This window comes from Sugiyamaella lignohabitans, chromosome B (genome assembly GCF_001640025.1).
Source record: "Sugiyamaella lignohabitans strain CBS 10342 chromosome B, complete sequence".
Classification (NCBI taxonomy): domain Eukaryota; kingdom Fungi; phylum Ascomycota; class Dipodascomycetes; order Dipodascales; family Trichomonascaceae; genus Sugiyamaella; species Sugiyamaella lignohabitans.
The window spans coordinates 1,065,833-1,089,812 of NC_031674.1; the positions used below are offsets into that span (position 1 = coordinate 1,065,833).

Below are 23,980 nucleotides of genomic sequence, written 5' to 3' on the forward strand. Positions count from 1 at the left end.
TTACTTGACCCAACCAGACTCTGAGACATTTAGACTAGGGCCTAATATTCAGTCAAGTTCAGGTATTAAGTCGAAAAATGGCCTAACAAGCTGAGTCCTGATAAAATATCTAAACTTGTGAGGATGGGGCTCCTTGTAAAATACCCATCTACTATGTTCCCATTTACTTGCTATGTCTGATGTAAGGTAATCTAAGGGTCTGATATGATTCAAGGATCAGCGATGAGTGACGTCTACTTACATGCATTGTTGCTAGCGATAAAGCAATTACGCTATCTTATCATGCTTTGGGCCGAACAATTTAAATATCTAGATATTAATTAGACAGTACTTGTTTTGTCTGTAGTACTATTTTCAGCGCCAAACTACTGACAGAGATATGTGGTCCCATTCAATTCTCACATCAGCCGTCTGGTGGCCGGTTTTTTATGCTCCTCTCTTCTTGGAGTGACCAAGGCCAAGTGTGACACCTGGTATAAAACTCTGAGTGTCAGATAAATATTTTTGCTATATACATAAACCAATGCTTAGTAGAGTCGGTTATCACATCTGTATATGGATTTTAAGAATGGGTCTTTCTGGTCTGGTCTACTCGTTCAGCCGGCACTTGCTGTTGCACTGAAAGTCGGTCTTACTTCCAATCACAAACCCAAATTACCAAACTCCAAAGATATATAAAAAAAAAGTGAAGAGCTCTAGAGCGTAATTTAAATCACTATATGGAATTTTCATTTCTCTACTAACCACGGCGAAGATATCACTGTCACGTGATCACAAACTCACTATAGCAATATGTCACAACCTCACGAAAATACCACTGAAAGTGGTGAAGTGGAGATCCAACAAATCAAGCTCATTTTGCACTCTGCAGACAGATAGTGACAGTAACAGTGAGCGATGGTTTTAGCAGATCTTGGACGTCGTATTAATGCGGCGGTGAACTCGCTAACGTCGCAGAGCGTAGTGGATCAGACAGCTCTGGATGCTATGTTAAAGGAGATTTGTACAGCTTTATTGGAATCCGATGTCAATGTCCGTTTAGTTGGCCAGCTCAGAAACAGTATTCGAGCCAAGGTGGCCAGTGCTCTTAATAAAGAAGAAAAAGAGTCTGGTAGTAATGCAAATGCTATTAAGAGACTTGTTCAAAAGACAGTTTTTGATGAACTTTGTGAACTTGTCGAAGCACATCCAACTGATGAACAGTTCAAGCCAAAGAAGGGCCGTAGCAATGTGATTATGTTTGTTGGTCTTCAGGGTGCTGGTAAAACAACTTCGTGTACAAAGTTAGCTGTATACTACCAAAGAAGAGGACTTCGAGTAGGTCTTGTATGTGCAGATACATTCCGTGCTGGTGCATTTGACCAGCTGAAACAGAATGCCACCAAGGCCAAGATCCCATACTACGGTTCATACACAGAGCCCGATCCAGTTAAAGTTTCCCGGGATGGTGTAGAAAAGTTCAAAAAGGAAAAGTTCGACTTGATCATCGTTGATACTTCAGGTCGTCATCGCCAAGAACAGGAGCTGTTTGCTGAGATGGTCCAGATTGGCGAGGCAGTCAAGCCAGATCAGACTCTTATGGTACTAGACGCTTCGATTGGTCAGGCTGCTGAACAACAAAGTAAAGCGTTTAAAGAAGCATCTAACTTCGGTGCGATTGTTCTCACGAAAATGGATGGTCATGCCAAAGGTGGTGGTGCCATTTCTGCTGTAGCTGCTACCAACACACCAATTGCATTTATTGGTACCGGAGAGCATGTTCACGATTTTGAGACATTTTCTCCTAAACAATTTGTGTCGAAACTTCTTGGTATCGGTGATATCCAAGGACTCATGGAGCATGTGTCGACGCTGAAACTCGACCAGAAAGATACTATCAAGCACATTCAACAAGGTATTTTCACACTACGGGATTTACGTGACCAGATGAGTAACATCATGAAAATGGGTCCTCTATCCAAAGTAGCTAGCATGATTCCCGGTATGAGCCAGCTGGCAGATCAGATTGGAGAAGAAGATTCGACTAAACGACTCAAGACAATGATATATATTATGGACTCGATGACTGAAAAGGAGCTTGATTCCGACGGGTCGCCATTTGCTGACCAGCCTTCACGTATTGTCAGAGTTGCTAGAGGTAGTGGAACATCTGTTCGAGAGGTTGAAGAGGTGCTTTACCAGCAAAAGATGATGGCGGCCATGGCCAAGAAGATGGGAGGAAAGGGCGGTATGATGAGCCGAATGCAACAAATGCAAGGTGCTGGCGGTCCTAATCCCGCCCAGATCCAAGCTGCTCAACGTCGTCTGGCCTCAATGGGTATGGGAGGGGGTGCTGGAGGCATGCCCGACATGTCGCAACTGGCTGGCATGTTTGGACAGGGTGGTATGCCCGATATGGGCGAGATGATGAAAATGGTCGGATCCAACCCCAACCTCCAAAACATGATGAAGAGCTTCGGATTGAAATAACCGGTCCTCTTCTCTATAAATAATGACATCTTTGTAGTATTATCTGGTCGTCTGATAGGGGTGTGTGCCTCCGGCGGCTGGGGCTCCGCCCCAGACCCTGGGTGCTCCTCTCGCTGCGCTCGAGTCGAGCTGGGGGACTGTCCCGCAAAAATTGAAAATCCAGGAACGCTCGCGAAGCGAGCACAACGGGGTCTGGGGCAGCGCCCCAGCCGCCGGAGGCATGCAAGGGTCCACCCCCTGAAAACTGTAGCCGCGCGGGAACATCGAGCGGTATCGGCGTGACTCAACAGGGCCTGCTGGCAGAGGATCTGCAGGGACTTTATATATAGGGTGACGGAGAGTTAAGAGAGTTAGAGAGTTCGTGCTTGACAAGTTTTATTTGGTTTTGTGTTAAAATTGAAAGAGCGATAATGAGTCAAAAATACTTTTCTACCAGAACGTCTAAGGACCATTTGAGTTTCGAGGAGGCCGTTATTGAGGGCCTGGCTCCTGATGGAGGTCTGTATATTCCCAGTGAAATTGCCAAGCTGCCCGAGGATTTCCTGACGAAATGGAAAGATCTTTCGTTTGCTCAGCTGGCTACTGAGATCCTGTCTCTGTATATCTCCGAGGAAGAGATCCCAAGAGCTGATCTGGAAAAACTCGCCGCCAGATCGTATTCGACTTTCAGATCCGACCATGTGACTCCCACAGTTCCTTTAAATAAGGATAAGAACTTATGGCTGTTGGAGTTGTTCCATGGACCCACTTATGCTTTCAAGGACGTCGCTTTACAGTTTGTTGGTAATTTGTTTGAATATTTTTTGGTTCGAAGAAACGCTGGAAAGAAGGAGAATGCTCCTGATAGAGATATTATCACTGTGGTCGGTGCTACCAGTGGTGATACTGGATCCGCTGCTATCTACGGTTTGAGAAACAAGAAAGATGTTTCGGTCTTCATTCTGTATCCTACTGGTCGTGTTTCTCCTATTCAAGAGACTCAGATGACCACTGTTCTGGATTCCAATGTTCATACTATCTCTGTCAAGGGTACTTTTGACGACTGTCAAGATCTTGTCAAGCAAACGTTTGCTGATAAGGAATTCAATGAAAAGTACCATATTGGTGCTGTCAATTCCATCAACTGGGCCAGAATCCTCGCTCAAATTACATACTACTTTTACTCGTATTTCACTCTGCTCAAAACTACCGACGGCAAGGTCACCCCACGATTTGTCGTTCCTACTGGTAACTTTGGCGACATTCTCGCTGGTTTCTACGCCAAGCGGATGGGTTTGCCAATCGACCAGCTCGTTATTGCCACTAACGACAACGACATTCTGCACAGATTCTTCCAATCTGGAGACTATTCCAAGTCAGTTGGCGATGCTGCTCCTGTTGTTCATGCTACTCTTTCACCTGCCATGGACATTCTTGTTTCCAGTAACTTCGAGCGTTTCCTATGGTACGTTGCCCGAGAGAACCTCGCATCTACTAATGAAGAGGCCGGTGCTATTCTGAATAAGTGGATGAGCGAGCTCAAGACCAAGGGCAAATTCCACGTTCCTGAGAACGCCCTTGCTGCTGCTCGCAAGGAGTTCTCCAGTGAGCACACTTCCGACAAGGAGACTGTTGAGACTATCAGAAATGTCTACAACGACCCTGCTTCTGGCAAGTATGTTCTTGATCCACACACTGCTGTTGCTGTTCATGCTGCTCTTGCTCGTATCGCCGCCAACAGCAACACCTCTGCCCAATACGTGGCTCTCTCTACAGCCCACCCTGCCAAGTTCTCCGAGGCCGTGAACTTGGCTCTCCAAGGCACTGATGGATACTCTTTTGAGGCCGACGTCCTGCCTGACGAGTTCAAGGAAATGCAAACCAAGGAAACCAAAAAGATCTTTGCCGACAAACCCGACATCGAGCTCCTGAAATCCATCATTGTCGACGAGCTCGCCAAAGAAAAGAAAACCGCTTAAGCTTCTTCCGTAAATACTTAATTTACCGCACTTTAATGCTGTATCTGAGGGCTGTGCCTCCGGCGGCTGGGGCTCCGCCCCAGACCCCGCTGCTCCTCTCGCTTCGCTCGAGTCGGGCGTCGGGCCGCCCAGTTTATCTGAACTGACGGTGCGAGAAAACCTGCTGCGAAGCAGGAGCAACCAGGGTCTGGGGCGGAGCCCCAGCCTCCGGAGGCACGAGACCGTAGGGTCAAATAATTTAATTTTTTACAAGTGTCCATGAGAGGAGCTACTCGGCCTTTATGGCTTGCGGCAGCGGCTCCTCTTTGACGGGAGATGGTTCGAGTGCTAGGTCTTTGTCGTCGTCGTGGAGTTCGACGAGACGAGACGTGTTTTGTGACAGTGGAGCTGCGGTATTGACTGCTCGTTCTAGCACAGCAGCAACTCTCTTTTCGAGAGCTGGTGATTTACAGGTGACAGTGAGATCCTCGAACTGAACCTCGGCGACAACGCCTTCTATTTCGATCGTGGCGGTCTTCTTATCGTCGGCAACAGTGAGACAATCGCCAAATTGTGCTTTGAGAAGTGCACAGATTTGGTCAACTTTGACTTCGATCTGGTGGTGGTTGTGACTGTGAGTATGTCCGTTTTCATGCTTCACTCCGCCATTGTGGTGGTCAGAGTCGTGTTTGTTATCACAGCCACATGAAGTTGATGATAGTTTAACTGAAGCAGGTGATGTATCAACTGAAAGAAGAACCGCCAACACAGAATCGGCAATGGCATCATTCATAACGTTGCCAGTCCACTCGATGGTCGAAACGTTTCCTTCGTGAATGACTTTGACTGATCCCATGACCATAAATTCAGACGCTTCTTCAGTCTCGTCGAGTGTTTCAACAGCACCAAACATCTGCTCCAAGTGATATCTAATCAGCTCTGGTCCGGCATCTACTATAACAGATTGTCTCTCTGTGACTACACTAGTACTCAATGAAGCGTACTCACGAAGATCTGACACATGAAGAAGGTTGAGATGGAAATCCTTCTCGACTAAAACACCTGACACAATTTGTCCATCGGTTGGTGGCTCACTAGCGAGCTCTCCCATTGTTCGTGCAACTTTGGCACTCTTGAATGGTAGTTCCACTTCATAACAGTTTTTAGGATTGTATATTTTCACTTCACGGTCTGTACCCTTACGATCAGAGTATTTACTCATTAAAGCACTTTTCAATCTTCCCATATTATTTGCTTCTCCATGTACAAGAATAATGTGTGGAGCGTCTACCATGTCAATAAACCGCGAATTCTCCTTGAAATCAACGTGTGCTGCAAATGACAGCTCTTCTACCACCATTCGACGAGGGATTTTCACTTCTGGATTGTTCACTGAAGAAATCTCTGGAGGTTCTGTCAGCATCTGCTTAGCCATTGTTCCTTCTACAGAGTAACCGGTTACAATCAGAGCATTTTTAGAATCTGGAGCCCATCGTTCTAGCAAGTCTCGTGATACTCCACTTTGTAGCATACCAGGTGTGGCTACCATGACACAAGGTCCGATATCGTCGAATCTTTCTAGATTTCTTACACTTCTAATATGCTTGAACTGGAATGGGTTGGTTCGACTATCTCGAAATCTCCTTCGAATGTTCTCGTTCATCATGTTGATATATGTCTGATACACAGCCATACACTTTTTAGCCAGTGTTGACACGTAATAAATATTGATATCTTCCAACTCGGGATGCTCATCCCAGTATTCGTCGAGAATTAACAGAATTTCTTGTGCTCTACCAAGAGCAAATACTGGAAGCAGGCACCTACCTCCCTTCTGTACTGTAGATTTGATCAGACTCATTAGTCGAGCTTCTTTTTCTAATCGAGGTTGATGAATACCTGTACCATATGTGCTCTCAGTAATGAGAATATCTGGTTTCTGTACAGGAACCTCTGCTTGGTTCAAATGTCGGTCTTCTTCTCGAGAATAATCTCCTGTAAATAGCACTTTGACTCCACCAATCTCGACAAAATACATGGCTGCTCCTAAAACATGGCCCGCATGATAGGCTGTGAATTTGATACCCTCGACCTCCATAGTCGAATGGTAGTCGACCGTCTCAATTCTGTCGAATGCTGCCTCTAAGTCCTCTGCTGTGTACAGCGGTGTGTAGTTCTCTGGCACATTACTCACCCTCATGAAATCTCCTAACAGCCATCTAAAAATCGCTTTAGTAGGATGTGTCATAAATACTCGACCCTTAAAAGTGGTATGTTGCATCACATACGGCAGAGAAGCTGCGTGATCCAAGTGGAAATGGCTAATCAACAGAATATCTATTGTCGATAAATCATACTCGTCATAAAATGGCAATGACGCCAACCCAGAGTACGCAGGATGCACACCAGCATCAAGCTAGTCCGTTAGTTTCTGTCTTCTGGGGGGTCTGATGCCTCCGGCGGCTGGGGCTCCGCCCCAGACCCCGTGGCTCCTCTCGCTTCGCTCGAGTCGGGCAGCGGGCGACTAAGTCAGCGAGATCCCGGTCTGGAATGATTTCTTCCAGTCGCCAGCGCTGATGTAAACTTACCATGACAGTCTTTCCCTTGTAACTGATGACATGGCAACTTCGTCCTACTTCGCTACCTCCGCCAAGGGCCACGAACTGAAACAAGTCGTTTTCGTCAATCTAGAATATTGTTAGCTGCCGTCCATCCACCTCCCAAAATACCCGAATTTTTCTCTGATATATCTAAAACACTTCACTTACAGGCTCGTCTGACGCTCGTTTCGACATTTTAACCCAGTTGTGGTCCAATTGACTTTGCTAGATCCCGTGTCAAGATCAAGTATGTAACATCGACATCAGTCTTCACCGGTTTGCGAAATAAACTGCTATCGACATCACGTGACTTATTTTTCAGTTGGCACGTGATGTGTTTGATTTATTTATGGCTTGACCCCCTGAATAAGAGAGTAACAGACGAAGGTTTGCTATTAGTTAGATCTCCAAAAGCCTGTGAAAAAGCCAGGACGAGTTTTCAACGCCATGGAAGAATCACGCAGTCGAATCCTGATAATTGGAAAGCCCAAATCTGGGAAACTAACTCTGGCCAAAGGCAAGTATGAGAAAGAGGAGAAACGGATCAGCGAGCGGAACCCCACGGTCCTAGCAGCTCGCGAAGCGAGCACAACGGGGTCTGGGGCAGCGCCCCAGCCGCCGGAAGCACAGTCCCCGACACAGTGTACTAATAGAAACAGAATTGACAGGGTCACTTCCAGAAATTGAGGAGGGTGCGACTAGTCATGCGTCGCTGAGCCACGAGTTCAAGATCAGGAACAAGTATTACTCTGCCGATGTTGGGATCTGGATAGATGAATTTGAAGACCCAGATCAATTGAAACCAGAACAGGACCCGAACCAGGAAAATGTCACGAAAAACTCGCCGGAGAGTCGGATAAGCACTGTAGCACGGTGGGCTCAGGAGTTCTGTTCAGATGAAGCCAGAGAGGTTCGAGACGTGCTGGGTGCTGTGATATTCACATTTGATAAGTTTGAAGAGGAAGATGCTCGACAAGTAAAGCTGTTTTTAGACAAACTCAATGATGAGGACTGGGATGGACTGGCTCTGGCAGTCAGTAAAGGAGATGTCGAGCATGAGACTGCCTGTATAGACACGCTAGAAGAACTGGGATTCGACTATATCCAGGGAACTACCAAACGACCCGACGATACAAGCTCTGACGAGTATCATGACATGTCAGGAATAGAGCAAGTGAAACAGGCTTTAGAAGTGGTTCCATGGACATTCGCACAAAAAGAACTCGATGACCAGGGGGAACTGGGCCCTGAGGAACCAGGACCCAGTCTCAACTTCACTCTCCCTGCCAAATCAACTGCCCTCGAGCAAGATATCTCATCATCGACATCAATTGATATGGCAGCTGGTCCATCTTCCACACAATCAGCTGCTGACGCTACCTTTGAAGACCTCATCCGCAACATGAGCACGCCCATTCTGGCCGAAGACGGCGGCTCAGAAGCCTCTGTCGACAAATTCGACGCTTTTCTTGACAAGCTCCGCAGGGCCAGAGGTGAGTTTTGACGGGGTGGACATGCCTCCGGCGGCTGGGGCTCTGCCCCAGACCCCGTGGCTCCTCTCGCTTCGCTTGAGTCGAGCGTCGGGTGGTGGAGCTGGAATTTATACTACCGTGGTACTAACAGAGCCAGACGAAAAGAAGGATATTTCGCACGAGGAGCGGACTAAGCTGTCCGAGGACCTGGCAGACGAGCTGCTGGGGCTCCTGTGATCCAAGAACCAACATCTTAAAAACTATTTATTTATTTTCAATCCATTTAACTATTTCTCAGTGCTGGCACCTCAATCAGACTCTGCTCTGTTCACTTCCAATTGTCAGCACTGATTCCAGAATTCCTGGTTCTCGAGTGGAATTTGATCCGGAATACCATTGATTTGACGTCGACGGTCCTAGCCGCTCGCGAAGCGAGCACCACGGGGTCTGGGGCAGCGCCCCAGCCGCCGGAGGCAGTCACCCAGTCTCAAATATTAGTAGTATTAGTATTAGTAGATGATTTTTGGAGATGCCGTTAGAGTGAGTGGTTTACTGGGTCTTCTTGAGGCTCTTGCGCTTGCCAATGTTCTTGAACACACGCTTGCGTTGTTTGATCATGTGGGTATACATGACATAGAACCCAGGAACATAGATCAGGAGCACCACTTTAAGGAACAGAGCGTAGATAGGACTCAATTGCTTGGCCTCGTCCAGAGACAGGAACACCAGAATGGCCTCGCTGCCGGCGCCAATGGGGTACAACACGAAAAATGTCGTGTATCTCAACCAGGTGAGGAATTTAGGAACCGTTCCATCAGCTTGGATGTTGAACACATAGTATGAGTATCGAATGACCTCGGTCACCGACCAGGCTAAAACCATCGTGGAGAACGCCACACTTTTAATTGATTCGGGGAAAAGATAGCAAATTCCCCATGTCAGCAGCAGACGCGATGCAATTTGAATAACAGTAGTACTAATTGGCGACCTAACCAGTCCTAGAACCGAGTGAACCACTTCTAACAGAGCCAGTGATTGCACGTATCTGGTGAAATCCGACATTCCCTCAGGAACAAATTTAGCTCCTACCAGAGGAAACAACAAAGCCAAGCGGAAAAACACCGCGGCCCACAGAAACCCACTCAACGCATTATAAGCCACCAAATACGATTTGGACATTTTTCAGCACTCTTCTCGCCCCCTTCACTTTCGACTCTGGTCGGTCCGATACAAGTCCCTTTCGGCTTATACGCATCAACACCCGGAAATTGTTGGGGCAGCCGCGCGTCACCTGATTTCTCAGGGGGTGAAAAAATCCAGGGTCCACATGTGCCTCCGGCGGCTGGGGCGCTGCCCCAGACCCCGTGGCTCCTCTCGCTTCGCTCGACTCGTTTCTCGTCTCCGGTCCCAGCAAAAAAATCTCCTGCGAAGCAGGAGCCACGGGGTCTGGGGCAGAGCCCCAGCCGCCGGAGGCATCTGCCCTCCCTCGCGGTCTCCGGAGCCTTGAGGCTCTGCCCCAGACCCCGTGGCTCTTCCTCTCGCTTCGCTCGAGTCATTTTACTTCCCCGGTCCCAGTAAAGTCTTTCCTGCGAAGCAGGAGCTACGGGGTCTGGGGAAGCGCCCCAACTGCCGGAGGCAGGTTGGACCCTGGCGGCACGTGACAGGGTGGTGATGCAGATAATGCTACGAAAGCAGCTAGATTTCGGATTATCAGTGACAGGGATTAGCTGGCAGGTGAAAGGAGTCCAGTGTCGTGACTTCAATTTTTTTTTGAGATTGATTTTTTGATTTTTTGATTTGTTTGATTGCTGTTGTTGTGTTTTTAGTGGTGAATTGTTTGGTACTGAAAATTTGAAGCTGAGTGGATTGAATCATCAGACGTGAAAATAGAAATTCCAGAACCTGAAAAAAAAACGTCGCACTCGAGATGCTGGTGAAATATCAGTTATTGATCTCGCTGCTATTTACGTCCTTGATAGGATTTGTGGCTGCCTGGTCGGACCAGGACCTGGAGATCTTTGCTCTTAGGGAACAGGTTGAAAAAGATCTTGGAAAAGGAGCTACTTTCTACGACTGGCTAGACGTGCCTCAATATGCCAAGGATGAACAGATTGCCAAGGCATATAGAAAGCTTTCGAGACAGCTTCATCCTGATAAGAACAGCCATCGTAGTTCGACAGAGAAATATACTCGTTTGAGTTTGATAGTTAATATCCTTCGGTCAGAGTCTCGTGAGAGATACGACTTTTTCCTTTCTAAGGGATTCCCCAGATGGAAGGGAACTGGATACTATTATAACCGGTACAGACCCGGTCTTGGAACTGTGCTCGTATTTTTATATCTGTTCATCAGTGGAGCGCAATATCTGCTGATGAAGATTTCATCAGATAGAGACCGCGCTCACATGTCCAATGTGATTGATGAGGCCAAACGACTAGCATGGTCTGGATCTACCACTCCTGGGGTCAACATGAGCTCGAAACGCCGTGTCACTCTTCCCAATGGCAAGATCTTTACTGTCTACCCGTCAGGAGACGTTTTTATCGTTGACCACGACGTCGAGTTCCACCTCAACCTGGACGACATTAAATCACCCACTTGGAAGGACACTATCCTCTACAAACTGCCCATCTGGATTCGAGCTCTTATTACCGGCCAACAGGCTGAGTTCAACGAACCAGAGGGCCATAAACTCTCGGACCCTGAACCACCCAAGAAAAAGACTCCTCGTCCGGCCACTAAGGTCGCCGGCCGCCGTAAATAGTCACAAAACCGTTTATTTATAGACTCACACATGCCTCCAGCTGCTGGGGCTCTGCTCCAGACCTCACTGCTCCTCTCGCTCCGCTCCAGTCGTTGCTCGGGGATCCCAGTCAGCGTCTGGCGGGACACTTGCTCCTGGTAGCTTCACAGTTTCTCTGCTAATTATCCTCCAGCTCTGCCTCCGGCGGCTGGGGCTCTGGCCCAGATTCCCATGGCTCCTCTCGCTTCGCTCGAGTCGAGCATCTACGGGGCCGTGCTCTCTCTCTCTCTCTTATAATTTCAGTATTCCTTGTACTCTCGATACCATTTAGGGGGGGGGGGGGGGGGGGGGGCGCCGTTTTTCGAATTATATATACCGTACTCGACATATTAGCTACTGCATCGCCATCAATTGACTTCAATTGATCGATAATTCATTAGTTTCATATACTAATTATAAATCAGCTCAGATAGCATATGAGCGGATAAACCTATGATATCTAACTGAATAGGTCAGTCCAAAAGCTTGTACAGAGCCGTAGATTAGTCAACTCTTCAAACCGTTTAGTGTCGACACTAGAGGTGACCATAGTTAGATTGAAATAATAATGGAAGGTAGTTAATATAGCCATCAACAGCTCTGAATGGCCCACAGTAGAGTACAGGTTGCAATTTGTGGAGCTTGAAGGAGTCGGCAATTTAAACTTAAGATAAAGAAAAGGAGTAATATTATTATATTAATACAAAGTAGTATAAGGGCCCGGCCCAGGTAATAATAAAACCCCACACTAGTCAGTTCACCAGGTACTCAGATTTCCAGCGCTCCCACAAGCACAAATCAGACAGATCAAAAGAATGAAAAAAAATGCACGCTCATTGACTATACTTCCTAGTGGACTTGGAGTACCAAACTAGTGCTACACAATCCGAAATTAGTACTCGAATATGAGAGTAGCTGAAGATGCTAGTGCGTGCCATGATTCTGATGATGAAACTTAGGAACTACTCTGGCTGAAACATCAGGGTATGCCTCGGGATGACAATACCAGATCTAGATTAGTCAAGCGACAGGACACCACATCGCGACACATCTAGTCTTAGGGAGAAGATGTTGCCAATGTCCAAAGTTTTGTCTGATTTCTGGAAACTGAAGTACCGGATAAATTGATAGTGATGGTGAAGTAGAGACTGAATTGTGTCTCCGGTGTGTGAATGGTGATGTAATGCCAAAATAAAAAAAAACTTTTGTTTACGTTCCATATGGTCTCCAGAGGAATTGGTGAGACGAACGACAAACTACTGAGTGACTTGGGATGGTGACTTCTTGAAGAACTTCTTAAATCCCTTAAATTTGAGGAAAGACTTTCTGGGTTTGGTGATCGTTTCAACGGAAGAAGACGACGACGACGACGATGTGGATGTAACCTGGGTGGAACCTTTAGAGGAATTTCTCTTGATCTTCAACTTCTTGAATAATCGTTTGACTCCAGATTTCTTCTTTTTAGGAATTTCCTGTGTCTGTAATGGAGACACTTCAATGGCAGGGGTTGCCAATGTCTGTAATGGAGACATGGCTGGGTTTTGGGATGCACTAATAGATGGAGTGGCTTCAATTGCCTCCTGTTGTCTATTCAATTGGGCTCTGAAAGCTGTGTTGAAACTCTCAGTCGCATTGGCCTGCTCAGTAATAGCAAGCTGGCGAAGATGGCCTCTAAACGACCCAAATGTTCCTCTTCTCCAATTATTAATAACTTGAGGTGTGCGGTAGGCGTAGTATCCAGTAAAACAGCAGACAAGGCATGTTTTAAGTAGTACCTTCACAGTTCCAATGACTACTATATCAGCGACCGACAATTCGGAATCTGCTGACTTGGTGATAGTCTTTTCAGGGACAGGAGCGAGACATGGTGATGATTGGTGTGAGTCCGGGGAATGGGGGGCGGTCAAGGCAGGATAAACCACAAAGAGGACATAAAGAGTGAGGAAGAAAAACCACACATACTTGAAAGTAAGAGAGAATTCAGTTTCGTCAGTCATGATTGCACCAGTAATCCAGAAACTGAAAAGATAACAACAATCACAACAACAGCAACACAATAATAATAAAAATAATAAAAATAATCCAGTAAACAATCAGTTACTAGAACAACAAACACGGGGTGATCCTCAGAACGTAAAAATCTCGATGTAACAAAATGTTCAGCGAGTCAAACGTTGTATGTAAGATGAAGAAAAAATCAGTCTCACGGGGCAGCAGCCCCTGTATATATACTTTTGAAATTATAAATTATGGCGCATATAAATTATGGCACAGGGGTCATGTGGTAAGGGAAGCATCGGTATAGCGCTGGAACCTGCGTCAACGCGTATATCGAGCATAGGCCACGTGACTACTTAAGTCCGTCTTACACTGGTATATAATAGTTATAACAATCTCAGACGACACTGGTTGATCTGAGCTACAATTCTGGACTCGATTTGAGTTTAATTTGAGCCTATTTCCTGTTTTGTTTACGAAAGGTTGCCCATGATCGGCGAGGGTGTCGATCGCGATTATGCGCGATGCAATAGACCCTGCAGCGATAAGCAGATAAGGTCGCTTGACTGCGCCAAGTCCCAATTTTCACTTTCGAGTCAAACCGTTCTGGGAGGACCGCCACTGATTCAGCGAGGAAGGAGCAGTAAGCTTCGACTCGAGCGGAGCGAGAGGAGCCACGGGGTCTGGGGCGGAGCCCCAGCCGCCGGAGGCAGAGCGGGCATGGAGTATTAAGTTTTTTAGTTATATCTACAATTAATGCAAATGCGCAAAAAGTAAAAGAATGGGTGGTGATAGGGGGTACAATTGTCGTTACAGTGTCATCACGATGCGTCGTAGAGGGCGGGAAGCAGAAACAAGCAAGGAAAAGGAAAACAAAAATGACATGGATTACAAGGATTGAGGTCGAGTGGCGCTTACAGGATGGATACAGAGTGAGTGGGTGGATTAATTCATGTCGTTGTAGCTACGACTGCGAACCAGCCCGAGGTCGTCATCTTCATCGTCGTCCTCATCTTCGGCAGATGGGGACAGACCGTATGACAAAGTCGACCCGCCAGCACCAGGTGTGCTATGAGTGGCTCCGTCGAAGCGAGAACCGCCGTTATTGCCAGCTGAATAGGCTCCACGGTAATCTGACCGGTCATTTTCCCATTCTTCGTCATCGTCATCCTCGTCACTAGACCCAAAATGTCCGGTACCACTGATTTGTTGAGACATGTATCGTGCAAACTGGTCGCCGCTGCCGTCGATATCGACCGATCCCGATCCGGTATTACTACCGCCGACCTTGCGACTGCCATTGCTGGCATTACCAGCACCACCATGACCACTGACATCGTCTTCATCGTCCTCATCGTCATCGTGATATCCAAACTCATTATGACCGTGACGGTGATGCTCACTGACCATATCATCATCCTCATCGTCGTCATCATCACCTCCATTGCCATCGTGACGTTGGTGGAATCCTCCAGGAGACTCCTCTTCGCCAAGTTCCGAACCAACATCACCGTCATTGTCGTCATTGTCATCTCCATTACCGAGAATTATAGCATTAGGATTCTGGCCGTACTCACTACCATCAGGTCGTTTGCCACCAAGAATGGTGTTATACTGCTCTCTCGTCCTTACAAGTGTATGAGTGACATAATGGATCCATTCTGGCTTGGAAACAGCCTCGGCAACAACTGGTGACACTGACTCGGCAGTATACAAAGCAGTGAACTTGACAACCTCTTCAGATATCAGCGTCAAATGGCCCATGTATCCAAGACGAGTCTTGTGGTCTCGTTCATGCTGTTCACAAGCAGCATGGCCCTCATAGATAACTTGAGTCAGTCGACCTTCTCCAAACAAATCAATAGCCAGAAACTTGTTGTATCCTTCTTGAATAGGTCCGTTGAGAATCTGTTGTACAATGTCAAACACCACGTTGTGGAGAAAATTATTCCAAGGAAACTTGAAGAACATCTCCAGAATCGTCGTGATACACTTGTTATCAGCCAGAGCAATCTTGAGCTGGTCACCGACAACGGGATTCTTACGAATTGTAGCCTCCTGTTGAGCCAACGACTGGGCCAGAGTCAAATCATCACCCTCGTCAAGATCAAGTGCTGAGTTATTACCCTTTTCATTGCTATCGTCATCTTCGCTGATAGCAGATTGATAATCAGTACCACCGCCAGACTCGGACTCGTCGTCATCAGAACGAAGTCCATTAGCAATTCCTGCCAACTTCTCATCATCGGTCTTTATACTCAACCCGCCAATATCTGCTTCAATAGCTCTATCAGTACCGCCAGCCGGCTTACCAGTAGCACCTTCTTGCTTATCCAGACCACTAGCAGCTACAGAATCGGTCAGTTCAGTCTTGTCAGATTCGTCTGCTTCAGTAAGTTCAACATCCTTATCCTTTTCAGCATCTTCACTATCAACAGACTTCTCGGTTCTCAACTCATCAACAAGCTCGTCGTCCTGGCCAACACTTTCTATCTCGCCACGAGCACGAGCAATGATCTTCTTGACCCGCTCTCTCTCTTCATCTCTCGTTTTGATAATGCCCTCACCGGCCGGATCGTTGAGAAGACTCATATTACTACAGTGAAGCAATTCAGCAAAAAGTTCGCAAATCTTGAATCGTTCAAAACCAAGAGGCTCGATCTTGCCAAAAGGCGTCTCAAACTGCTCCTTATGCTCACGAGCAAGAATCGCCTGGAACTTGGGAATGCTCTCGGCAAACAACTTAACAAGCGTGCCCAAATAAATGGGATCGCGAGGCCCGGGAGGATGCGACTCGAGCGTAATAAGCAACACAGGCACCAAATCGTAGTCCGAGTTGTTCTTACGAATAATCTCTATAATCACACCTACTCCAGTTCCCAGTCCCGAGCCTCCATACAACATAAGTCTCAAAAGCTCGCGAACACACGGCTCACTGACCAGCTCTCTCGACAGCTCGTTCGGACCAATCGTGCTATTATCAGTATTACTATTAGCAGAAATGGTCACAAACGCCTTCAAAAAGTCGCCAGCAGCCGACTGCACCGACGACGGGACATCGGGCCCCAAAAATGCAATCAGCGACGGAATCAGCTTCTGGGCCTGTAAAAACTGCCGAGTGTGTTAGTACTCTCTTCGGGGGGCCAGTGTGCCTCCGTCGGCTGGGGCTGCGCCCCAGACCCCGTGGCTCCTGCTTCGCAGGAGTTGCTGGGACCGTAGACGGACCGACTCGAGCGCAGCGAGAGGAGCCGGGGGGTCTGGGGCGCAGCCCCAGCCGCCGGAGGCATCCGGGGAAACACTTACATCGATGATACCGGTCGAGTTGTCGGATTTGTCGCTGGAAATGACTTTGAGGAGGAAATCCATTAGCGGCGGGTTGTCGATGTGTTTCATGAACCGCTTGACGAAGCTCTTCTGGCTGCGGATGAACGCGAGCATTTCGTCGGTTTTCTTGTCGAGCAGATGCTCGCTGATCTTGGTGAAGTAGGATGCGTACGAGATGTCCAGAGGGGTCGGATAGTCGAGGATTTTCCAGATCTCTTCAATCAGGTCTGTACACTCCATGAGTGCCTCGGTAAGACTCCATACGTCGGCTGACAGAATCTCTGAACAAACTTGGGCGTGGCGCTGTTTTGTTTCTTGGATATCGTCGAAACTGGAATCATATGCCTCGTTACCACTCTGATTACTGTTGTTATCGTCCTCGTCATCCTCGTCTTCTTCGTCTTCATCGTCATCTGTATATCCAGTTCGATTTAATAACCCGTGCTTGACTTTGTTGGATACACCTGTCTTGGGTGCTGATGCTGATGATGCTGATGCGGATCCAGTATCTTGGTTACTTGTCGACGACTCGTTATTATTATCGTCTTCATCTTTATCAGAAGAAGAGTCCGAGTCCGACTCGCGACTCCGTTTAGCAGCTTTCGTGGTGCTACTAGTAGTATTGGTACTGTCGTATTCAGTCTCGGTGCTAAGACTGCCACTTTCGGCCATATCCACATCAGCACTGCCGGTATGAAGATCGAGCTCTCCATTATCATCATCGTCAACGTCGGTCATTTCAGACGATACTGGCGTGGATGGAAGTGGTTTATCGTCCAGTCCATGTTTGGCACCCGCTCTTGCACCACTATCGCCACCGGCACTAACATTACTATCAGCAGTAGTTGCTTTACCACTGGCACCAGTAGTGCTACTACCACCTCCACTATCACCTTCATCTTCTAATTTGTCGTTCATATCAGCGATATATCGAATCATCTCGGCCATAACATCGGGTTGTCTGAGGTACTCAATGAGCTTGGTATTAGGAGCCAGAAGCTCTTGGAGCAGGTCTGGCTCGTTGAGCAAATCAACCAGCGTATGATCATTTTTATCGAGAATCTTGTCTATAGGGGACACTGACGAGAACCCATTGCCGATTCTCCAAAACGCCATAATGAGAGTCTGTGTGCGTTTTTAATCCTCTCTTTTCTTCTACGTCTTCTGGCACGTCTTCTTACACGTCTTGTACTTATTCAACTTATTCTACTATTTCGTCCCTTTCTTGTACCTTTCTTATACTTTCGTATCGACTTGCACTTTCGTCCTGTGGTATACTCGATAATCAAATGTCGAACCTAAGTCCAATATTATCCCAAGAAAATCAAATGAATCCGAGAATTAAGTCAACTGTCAAGTTGACTACGATTAGAAACCCCCAAATCACAAAAACAGGCAACCGATCAAACTCAAAAATCAAGTCAAGTAAAGTGAATCAACGTCAATCAACGAAAATCGCCTTCACAAAACACAACCACTACCAAAAAAAACCAATATTGACTTCAAATCGTGCTAAATACGAATTCAAACCTGAATCTGAGTCAAAATCCAAACACCTGACTATCTTCTGTTCAACCAATCTCGTCTGTAGCTGACCCTAAATATCGCCAACTAGCAAATCAACACACTCGGAGTAACTGCGTACTACAGGTGTCGTTCTTTGCGTTTCAGTCGAGCCAATGGCAACCCAATCTCCCGCTTTTTGTTTTCTTTGCTCGCTCTCACAAACAAAAACAGCGTGCTCTGCTGGTCGTCAAACTTTTCGGCCAAACAAACTGGTCTTTTACCAACTGTCCAAGATGGTATGCTCTTAACCAGACAAGTCTGCTGCTTCTTTCTGTTTGTATATCCAGCAGCACTGGCTCGCAGGGCTTGACTCTCAAAAACAACACTCGGCACAACCCCTACCCTGAGTCGGGTAACTGGCCAGTGGTGAGATAGGAAGGATAACCACACTGTTTTTCCGGTCTTCCTTTCCACTCTCTTTCTCTTCGCTACTAAACTGTTTATAACTCTTACCTCTCAAGAACACCGCTACCGACCTCATTGTACGCCATTGGCTGCTAACAAACCCGCTATCGGTTCCCAGGCGTCTCCGTCCTCGGCAGCTGCCTCCATACTTCCTATGCATCTCTCCCCGCCTCACCAGCAACTCTCTCTTCTCTCCTCCATCCCCGATCCCTGTCTCCTCTCCCATACTCCTCTGATTTGTGCTCAATTGCTCCTGACTGGACCCACGAGCTAATTTTACGGTTGTCACGTGACGGTCTCGGGAGAAGGGACTGCCTCCGGCGGCTGGGGCTCCGCCCCAGACCCTGGTTGCTCCTGCTTCGCAGGAGATGGCCGGGAACGGGTACGAAAACGACTCGAGCGCAGCGAGAGGAGCAGCGGGGTCTGGGGCGGAGACCCAGCCGCCGGAGGCCGGCCCCCCGACCTTGACACGGCTGCAGATCCCGAGAAGGGTGTTATCTTCTCAATTTGGAGGTGGGTAGTGATACACAGGGAGGATTTCCATAACGCGTGCCATGTCAGATAAACCGACGTCGTTTCAGCCGAAGACGGTGCTCCAGATGTTCAATGTCGCGTCTTTTGAGCAGCAGGACACGAAGATTTCGTCAGCTGCTTTAGATGGCGCTGTAGAGTATCTACGGGTGTTTACTAAGGAGGCTGTTTGGCGTGCTGAGCAGCATCGCAACCAGACTCAGGGTGCTACAGGACCCAATTCCCTGGAAGTTAAGGATTTAGAGGCTATTGCTGGGACTCTTGTACTTGATTTTTAATGGCGAGGTGTACTAATTACCGAAACTGCGGATTGTGTTTGACTTTGCGTGCTGCTGCTAGAGCTGAAGCATGGAATCATAGTACTCATAGCAGTTTGCTGTTAGTAATGAAAAGATTAATATCATTGGTCTTGTGTTTACAGAATACACCAGGAAACTTCAGAAAAAAAGACAACAACATCTTTTTAAAACCAACAACTTCAATGAGGTCTTGGTGTGGTTTTACTTGACACTCTCAATGCTGTCGTAACATACTTACACCAAGATGTAAGATCCAGGTTCGAGATTAATTTGATTTACCACAATAGCTATATAAATTTAAGACTGCTGTAATACTGTGAGTAACATAAATATATTATAGGTACTAAATAGCAAAAGTGCCGATAAACGAACCCCTCTGGCCATTGGTCCAGTGGAGATCTCGTTCTATTCACTTACTATTCACTTACTTGTGGTTGATATCGCTGGACTTGAAATAATTTCGCTGAAACCGAATCTACACAATCATTACTTTGCATCACCACGTCTCTGTTGTGTTTTGTTCTTTGGTTTCTAAATTTATTTCAATTTTTGAAGTGTTGTGCTCTGTTGCAAGATAACTTTATTTGACCCTGATCGGGAAATCAACTTAAGGTTGCATGATCGACAAAAGATAATGCAAAAAAGCTTTATTTTAGAGAATCATAAAAATATGATTATAATTGACAAACACACAAGTCATTCAGTTATAGTAAGATACATTGCAATAAGTTTCAAACGGTTTCAACAGCACTCAAGCTGGTAGATATAAACAGAGATGGATTAGTTACTCTTAATTCAATGAAATATACACTAGAGTATGAATGATTACTAGATATGTAAATGATTAGTAGATATGCCAATGAAAACGGCTCTCCTTTTTGGCAAAAAGAATATTAATGGCCACACCATTGACAAATTTGTAATGACTGTGATTATTCTATGTGCATATATTTATATATAGATTATATTTTTTTTGACAATTACAACTGACAAGTAGAGTTTATGGCCCAGCCAATACTGCAGTTGCTGGCATTAGCACATCTGTCTCACCACATTCCGGCTCTAATGAACCGGTCTTGAGACGCCCTTTTTCTTGAAAAAAATTTTCGACCAGGTTTTTTAAAGTCGCTACTATGACGACATTTTGCAGCCTATCAGATCAATGGCATTTCTAGATTAAGCTAGGTCAGGCGGATCAGGGGTAAGACTTTTAAGCACATATTATGACGCAGAGCAACTTTACAGCCAAACGCCAGCCAGCGGCAGGTCCCACATCTTCGCTCCCTTTATCTGCACAGTTTTGTTTATTTCTTTAGTTTCACAGCTCGAGCTTGGACTTTGATTTGATTGTGATACTGTTCAGTTAGGCCATTTGACAGGTGCTAGCCCTTAATATACAGACCTGTCTGGCACGATTGCAAATATGTCTGGCGAACTTTTACCAACTACCAGCAAACGCACCTCGGCTAAATCCAAACCTTGGATCAGGGCTAAATCAGCAGGAAAAACTGCCAGATCCTCGTCCTGGACTGGTGCTCTAACGAGCAATGTCATCAGGTAAGCCCAGTGTGAATGCTATCTGTCGATTTCCATCGTCCAATTACCTTACTCAACCCCTCCTCACACCCTTCCCCACGATCCGAGCCCGATTCGAGCGCAGCGAGAGGAGCTACGGGGTCTGGGGCGAAGCCCCAGCCGCCGGAGGCAAATGGAGGGGATAAAAAAAATTAGCCACTAACACTAGTACAGACTTTTTGTTTATTATTTGATTTACCTGTCGATTTGGAAGTGTCCTCCAGGAGCTGAATTGAGCGAGGAGAGCCCATGTCTGTGTAGTCCATTGCACAAGACATTTGACCTTGTGAGTCCACATGTATCTCCAATTCATGAAAAGTTTGCTGAGTATGCTCATCCATATGTTGATTCGGCTAAACCTTATGTTGAAAAAGTGAGACCGTATGTTCAGAAGGGTGTAGACTCGGGTGTGGGTGCTTATAATGCATATGTTCAACCACCTGTTTCAAAGGCTGCTGCTAAGGCCCATTCAGTTGTTATTGCTCCTTATCAAGAGAAAGTTTTTGAGCTTCATGATAAGCATGTTCAGCCATTGGTTAACCGTGCTCATCAATTCCATGCCGACAAAGTCGCTCCTCTGATTGAGCAATCGTATAAAGGTAGCAAGAACGTTTACTCGAGCTATGTTATTCCTACATACGAAAAAGTTCATCCTCATGTTTCTAAGGCTCATGGAGCTGTTAAGGAGCATGTGTGGCCAAGACTTAGCGATGCCCATGGTAAGTTTTCCGAGCTCGTGATTCTTTACTTTGAATTAGTTAAGAACTGGTTTGCTGATGCAGTTCAACCAAAGGTCAAGTCTGTATATCAGGATGCAGTTGAACCTCAGATTAACAAGATCTATGACCGGGTGGCTCCTAACCGTGGTGATTCGGAGAGTGATGAGACTGTGGTTGCTGAAACTACTGAAATCACTGCTTCTGCCAGTGCAGCTGGATCGACCGCTGTTAATAGTGAGACTGGGTCTGGCGTGGTCAGACAGAAGCTTGAATCTTTGGCCGCAGTTATTAACGACGGTGCCGCTGCTGCTTCGGAAGCTGTCGCAGCTGGTATTGGTGCTGCTACTGCTAATGTTGCTGGTGTTGTGAGTGCCGATGATACTGCATCTGCAGGGAGCTCGGCCAGAAAGGCTTCTGAGAAGCATAAGAAGATTGTATCCATTTCAGAAGAGCTTGCCAAGTGGAAAGAGATTGTTGACAAGACATCTCTTGAAGCTTTTGCCACCTTTCTCGATGATATTGAGCAAGAGAAGCATGTTTTAGTCGAAGAGGCCCGTGGTGAGTTCACTACGCTGCTTCAGAAGTTGTCTCAGTACGAGAACGAAGCTTATAAAGAGCTCAGTGCTTTGGTACAGAGAATTGACGATGAACAAGAAGAAGGCCAAGCTGTTGACGAAGAGGTTTCGACTGGTTTAGTGCAAAGCGAGTTCCGTCGTCATGCTGATCTTATTCGTACTGGTGCAATGGCTGTCCGTGAACGTTCTGAAAAGCTCGCTGCTGATGTTCTTCAGAAAACTGAAGAAGTCCGTAGCATCACTGTGGATATTCTTGACGAGTTTGCTGAAGTCACCCTTCATGAGCTTGGCAGAAAGATGGTATCTATCAATTCATTGTCTGCTACTCAGTCTACGTCGAGTGCTCAAGATAGCGACAGTATTCCTAATTGGAAAGACTGGAAGGAGTTTAGAAGTCTCAAAGATAGACTATACTCGTCACGCCAGGATATTGTTGACCACGAGGTCAACATGGCCGATGTCAACAAAATGCTTCGTGAAGCTCAGGAAACTGCTAATCTCTTGGCCAAAGAGTCTGCTCAACTTTTGAGCGGCTTGAGATCCAAGGCTGATTTCGGTTTCCAACAGAGATTGAGTCGCAGAGCTGAAAGTGACGAGCAACTCGACTTTGACGAAACACCCGTCGATGCCGAAATCTATGACGAATTAGAAGAGGATGAAGAACCAACTACTATCACTCAAACTATTTATGAGACTTACACACAAGTAACTAGCGAGCTCTTACCAGAGAGCACTGAGAGAAGTGAAATTGAGCCAACCGATATTTCCGGTGTTGAGGAGGTCGTTGAGCCTACCGAAATCTCGGATCTCGAGGAGATCGTCGAGGCCACTGAAACGGAAGATGCAGCTGAACCTGAAGAGACTGCTGAAGCTGCCGACGAGGTTGCTAATGAAGCTTCTGACGAGGCTACTAACGAGACTGCTGACGATGCCGAAGTCAGCGAGCAAGCTGTTCAACCGGTGCTTGTCAATGCTCCTGAGCTAGACAATGTCGAAACGAAGAAAGAACCTGTTCACGATGACCTTTAAATCATGTTTGTGTATGTATCGCCTGAACTGTATATTGTAATAGTATTCTTATTTTATTGTTTGAGTAGCAAGGTTAGAACTTCTTTTGTTAAACTAAGTTTGATGAGATTTTGTGCTGCATCCGGTAGCGAAAAGCACCTTATCTTATATAACACCACTTGCTGCTATCTTGTAAATAGTTATGATTCGAGAAAACGAAAAATGTTTCTCTATCAATTGATCCTTCAAATATTCCTGTCTTTGGCGGGTGCAAGTGCAATGTGGCCCCAAAGCTGGTTAACTGGTGAAACATGCTATTCTGCGTCTACTTTGAAGTTCGATAATTGCACTTCAGAAGATGTTTTATGCCTTTGTAGCAATGCGAATTTCCTTGCGACAGTAGCCTTTTGTATTGCAAATTACGCTGGAGACAGTGAAATCAGAGACGGTGCTTGGGATCATGTCATGTCAGCCAATTGTAAGCAGCACGACCGGTCAGTAGCAGATCAGAAATATTATGGTGCAGTCAAGCATCTACAGAGTTCAGTGGTACTTCAAGGGCCGACATCGCCTCCTGCTGAGAATTCTTGGGGCGGTGGAACTGTTTATACGACACCGATTTCGGTCAATGAAAACTTGTTCAGAGAAGGGCTGGCATCGGTGCGCAACTTTTTACACCAGAAGGATATCAGTGAGTGGCAGGGAGATGCTCTTGTGGCC

General features: G+C 46.5%; 8 protein-coding genes across 8 annotated transcripts; 5 read left to right on the forward strand and 3 right to left on the reverse strand.

The window, feature by feature from the left end:
* Window positions 1-897: 897 nt before the first annotated feature.
* SRP54 (Srp54p) lies at window positions 898-2,469 on the forward strand (the record flags this gene model as incomplete). The annotated part of the gene is made up of 1 exon (XM_018879289.1): window positions 898-2,469. One exon carries the CDS (start codon window positions 898-900, stop codon window positions 2,467-2,469), a length of 1,572 nt encoding a protein of 523 aa, XP_018737220.1.
* A 410-nt stretch (window positions 2,470-2,879) lies between these two features.
* THR4 (threonine synthase THR4) lies at window positions 2,880-4,427 on the forward strand (the record flags this gene model as incomplete). The annotated part of the gene is made up of 1 exon (XM_018879290.1): window positions 2,880-4,427. One exon carries the CDS (start codon window positions 2,880-2,882, stop codon window positions 4,425-4,427), a length of 1,548 nt encoding a protein of 515 aa, XP_018737221.1.
* Window positions 4,428-4,695: 268 nt separating this feature from the next.
* YSH1 (Ysh1p) lies at window positions 4,696-6,654 on the reverse strand (the record flags this gene model as incomplete). The annotated part of the gene is made up of 1 exon (XM_018879291.1): window positions 4,696-6,654. The coding sequence occupies one exon, from the start codon at window positions 6,652-6,654 to the stop codon at window positions 4,696-4,698; it is 1,959 nt and encodes a 652-aa protein (XP_018737222.1).
* A 799-nt stretch (window positions 6,655-7,453) lies between these two features.
* AWJ20_2353 (recombination protein Irc6 (predicted)) lies at window positions 7,454-8,510 on the forward strand (the record flags this gene model as incomplete). The annotated part of the gene is made up of 2 exons (XM_018879292.1): window positions 7,454-7,527; window positions 7,637-8,510. 2 exons carry the CDS (start codon window positions 7,454-7,456, stop codon window positions 8,508-8,510), a joined length of 948 nt encoding a protein of 315 aa, XP_018737223.1.
* A 1,895-nt stretch (window positions 8,511-10,405) lies between these two features.
* ERJ5 (Erj5p) lies at window positions 10,406-11,242 on the forward strand (the record flags this gene model as incomplete). The annotated part of the gene is made up of 1 exon (XM_018879293.1): window positions 10,406-11,242. One exon carries the CDS (start codon window positions 10,406-10,408, stop codon window positions 11,240-11,242), a length of 837 nt encoding a protein of 278 aa, XP_018737224.1.
* A 2,961-nt stretch (window positions 11,243-14,203) lies between these two features.
* SAP190 (Sap190p) lies at window positions 14,204-16,162 on the reverse strand (the record flags this gene model as incomplete). Its single annotated transcript, XM_018879294.1, has 1 exon — window positions 14,204-16,162. The coding sequence occupies one exon, from the start codon at window positions 16,160-16,162 to the stop codon at window positions 14,204-14,206; it is 1,959 nt and encodes a 652-aa protein (XP_018737225.1).
* Window positions 16,163-16,381: 219 nt separating this feature from the next.
* Window positions 16,382-17,698, reverse strand: SAP190 (Sap190p; the record flags this gene model as incomplete). Its single annotated transcript, XM_018879295.1, has 1 exon — window positions 16,382-17,698. One exon carries the CDS (start codon window positions 17,696-17,698, stop codon window positions 16,382-16,384), a length of 1,317 nt encoding a protein of 438 aa, XP_018737226.1.
* Window positions 17,699-20,806: 3,108 nt separating this feature from the next.
* On the forward strand, window positions 20,807-23,281 carry AWJ20_2357 (uncharacterized protein; the record flags this gene model as incomplete). Its single annotated transcript, XM_018879296.1, has 2 exons — window positions 20,807-20,940; window positions 21,133-23,281. The coding sequence occupies 2 exons, from the start codon at window positions 20,807-20,809 to the stop codon at window positions 23,279-23,281; spliced, it is 2,283 nt and encodes a 760-aa protein (XP_018737227.1).
* Window positions 23,282-23,980: the final 699 nt, after the last annotated feature.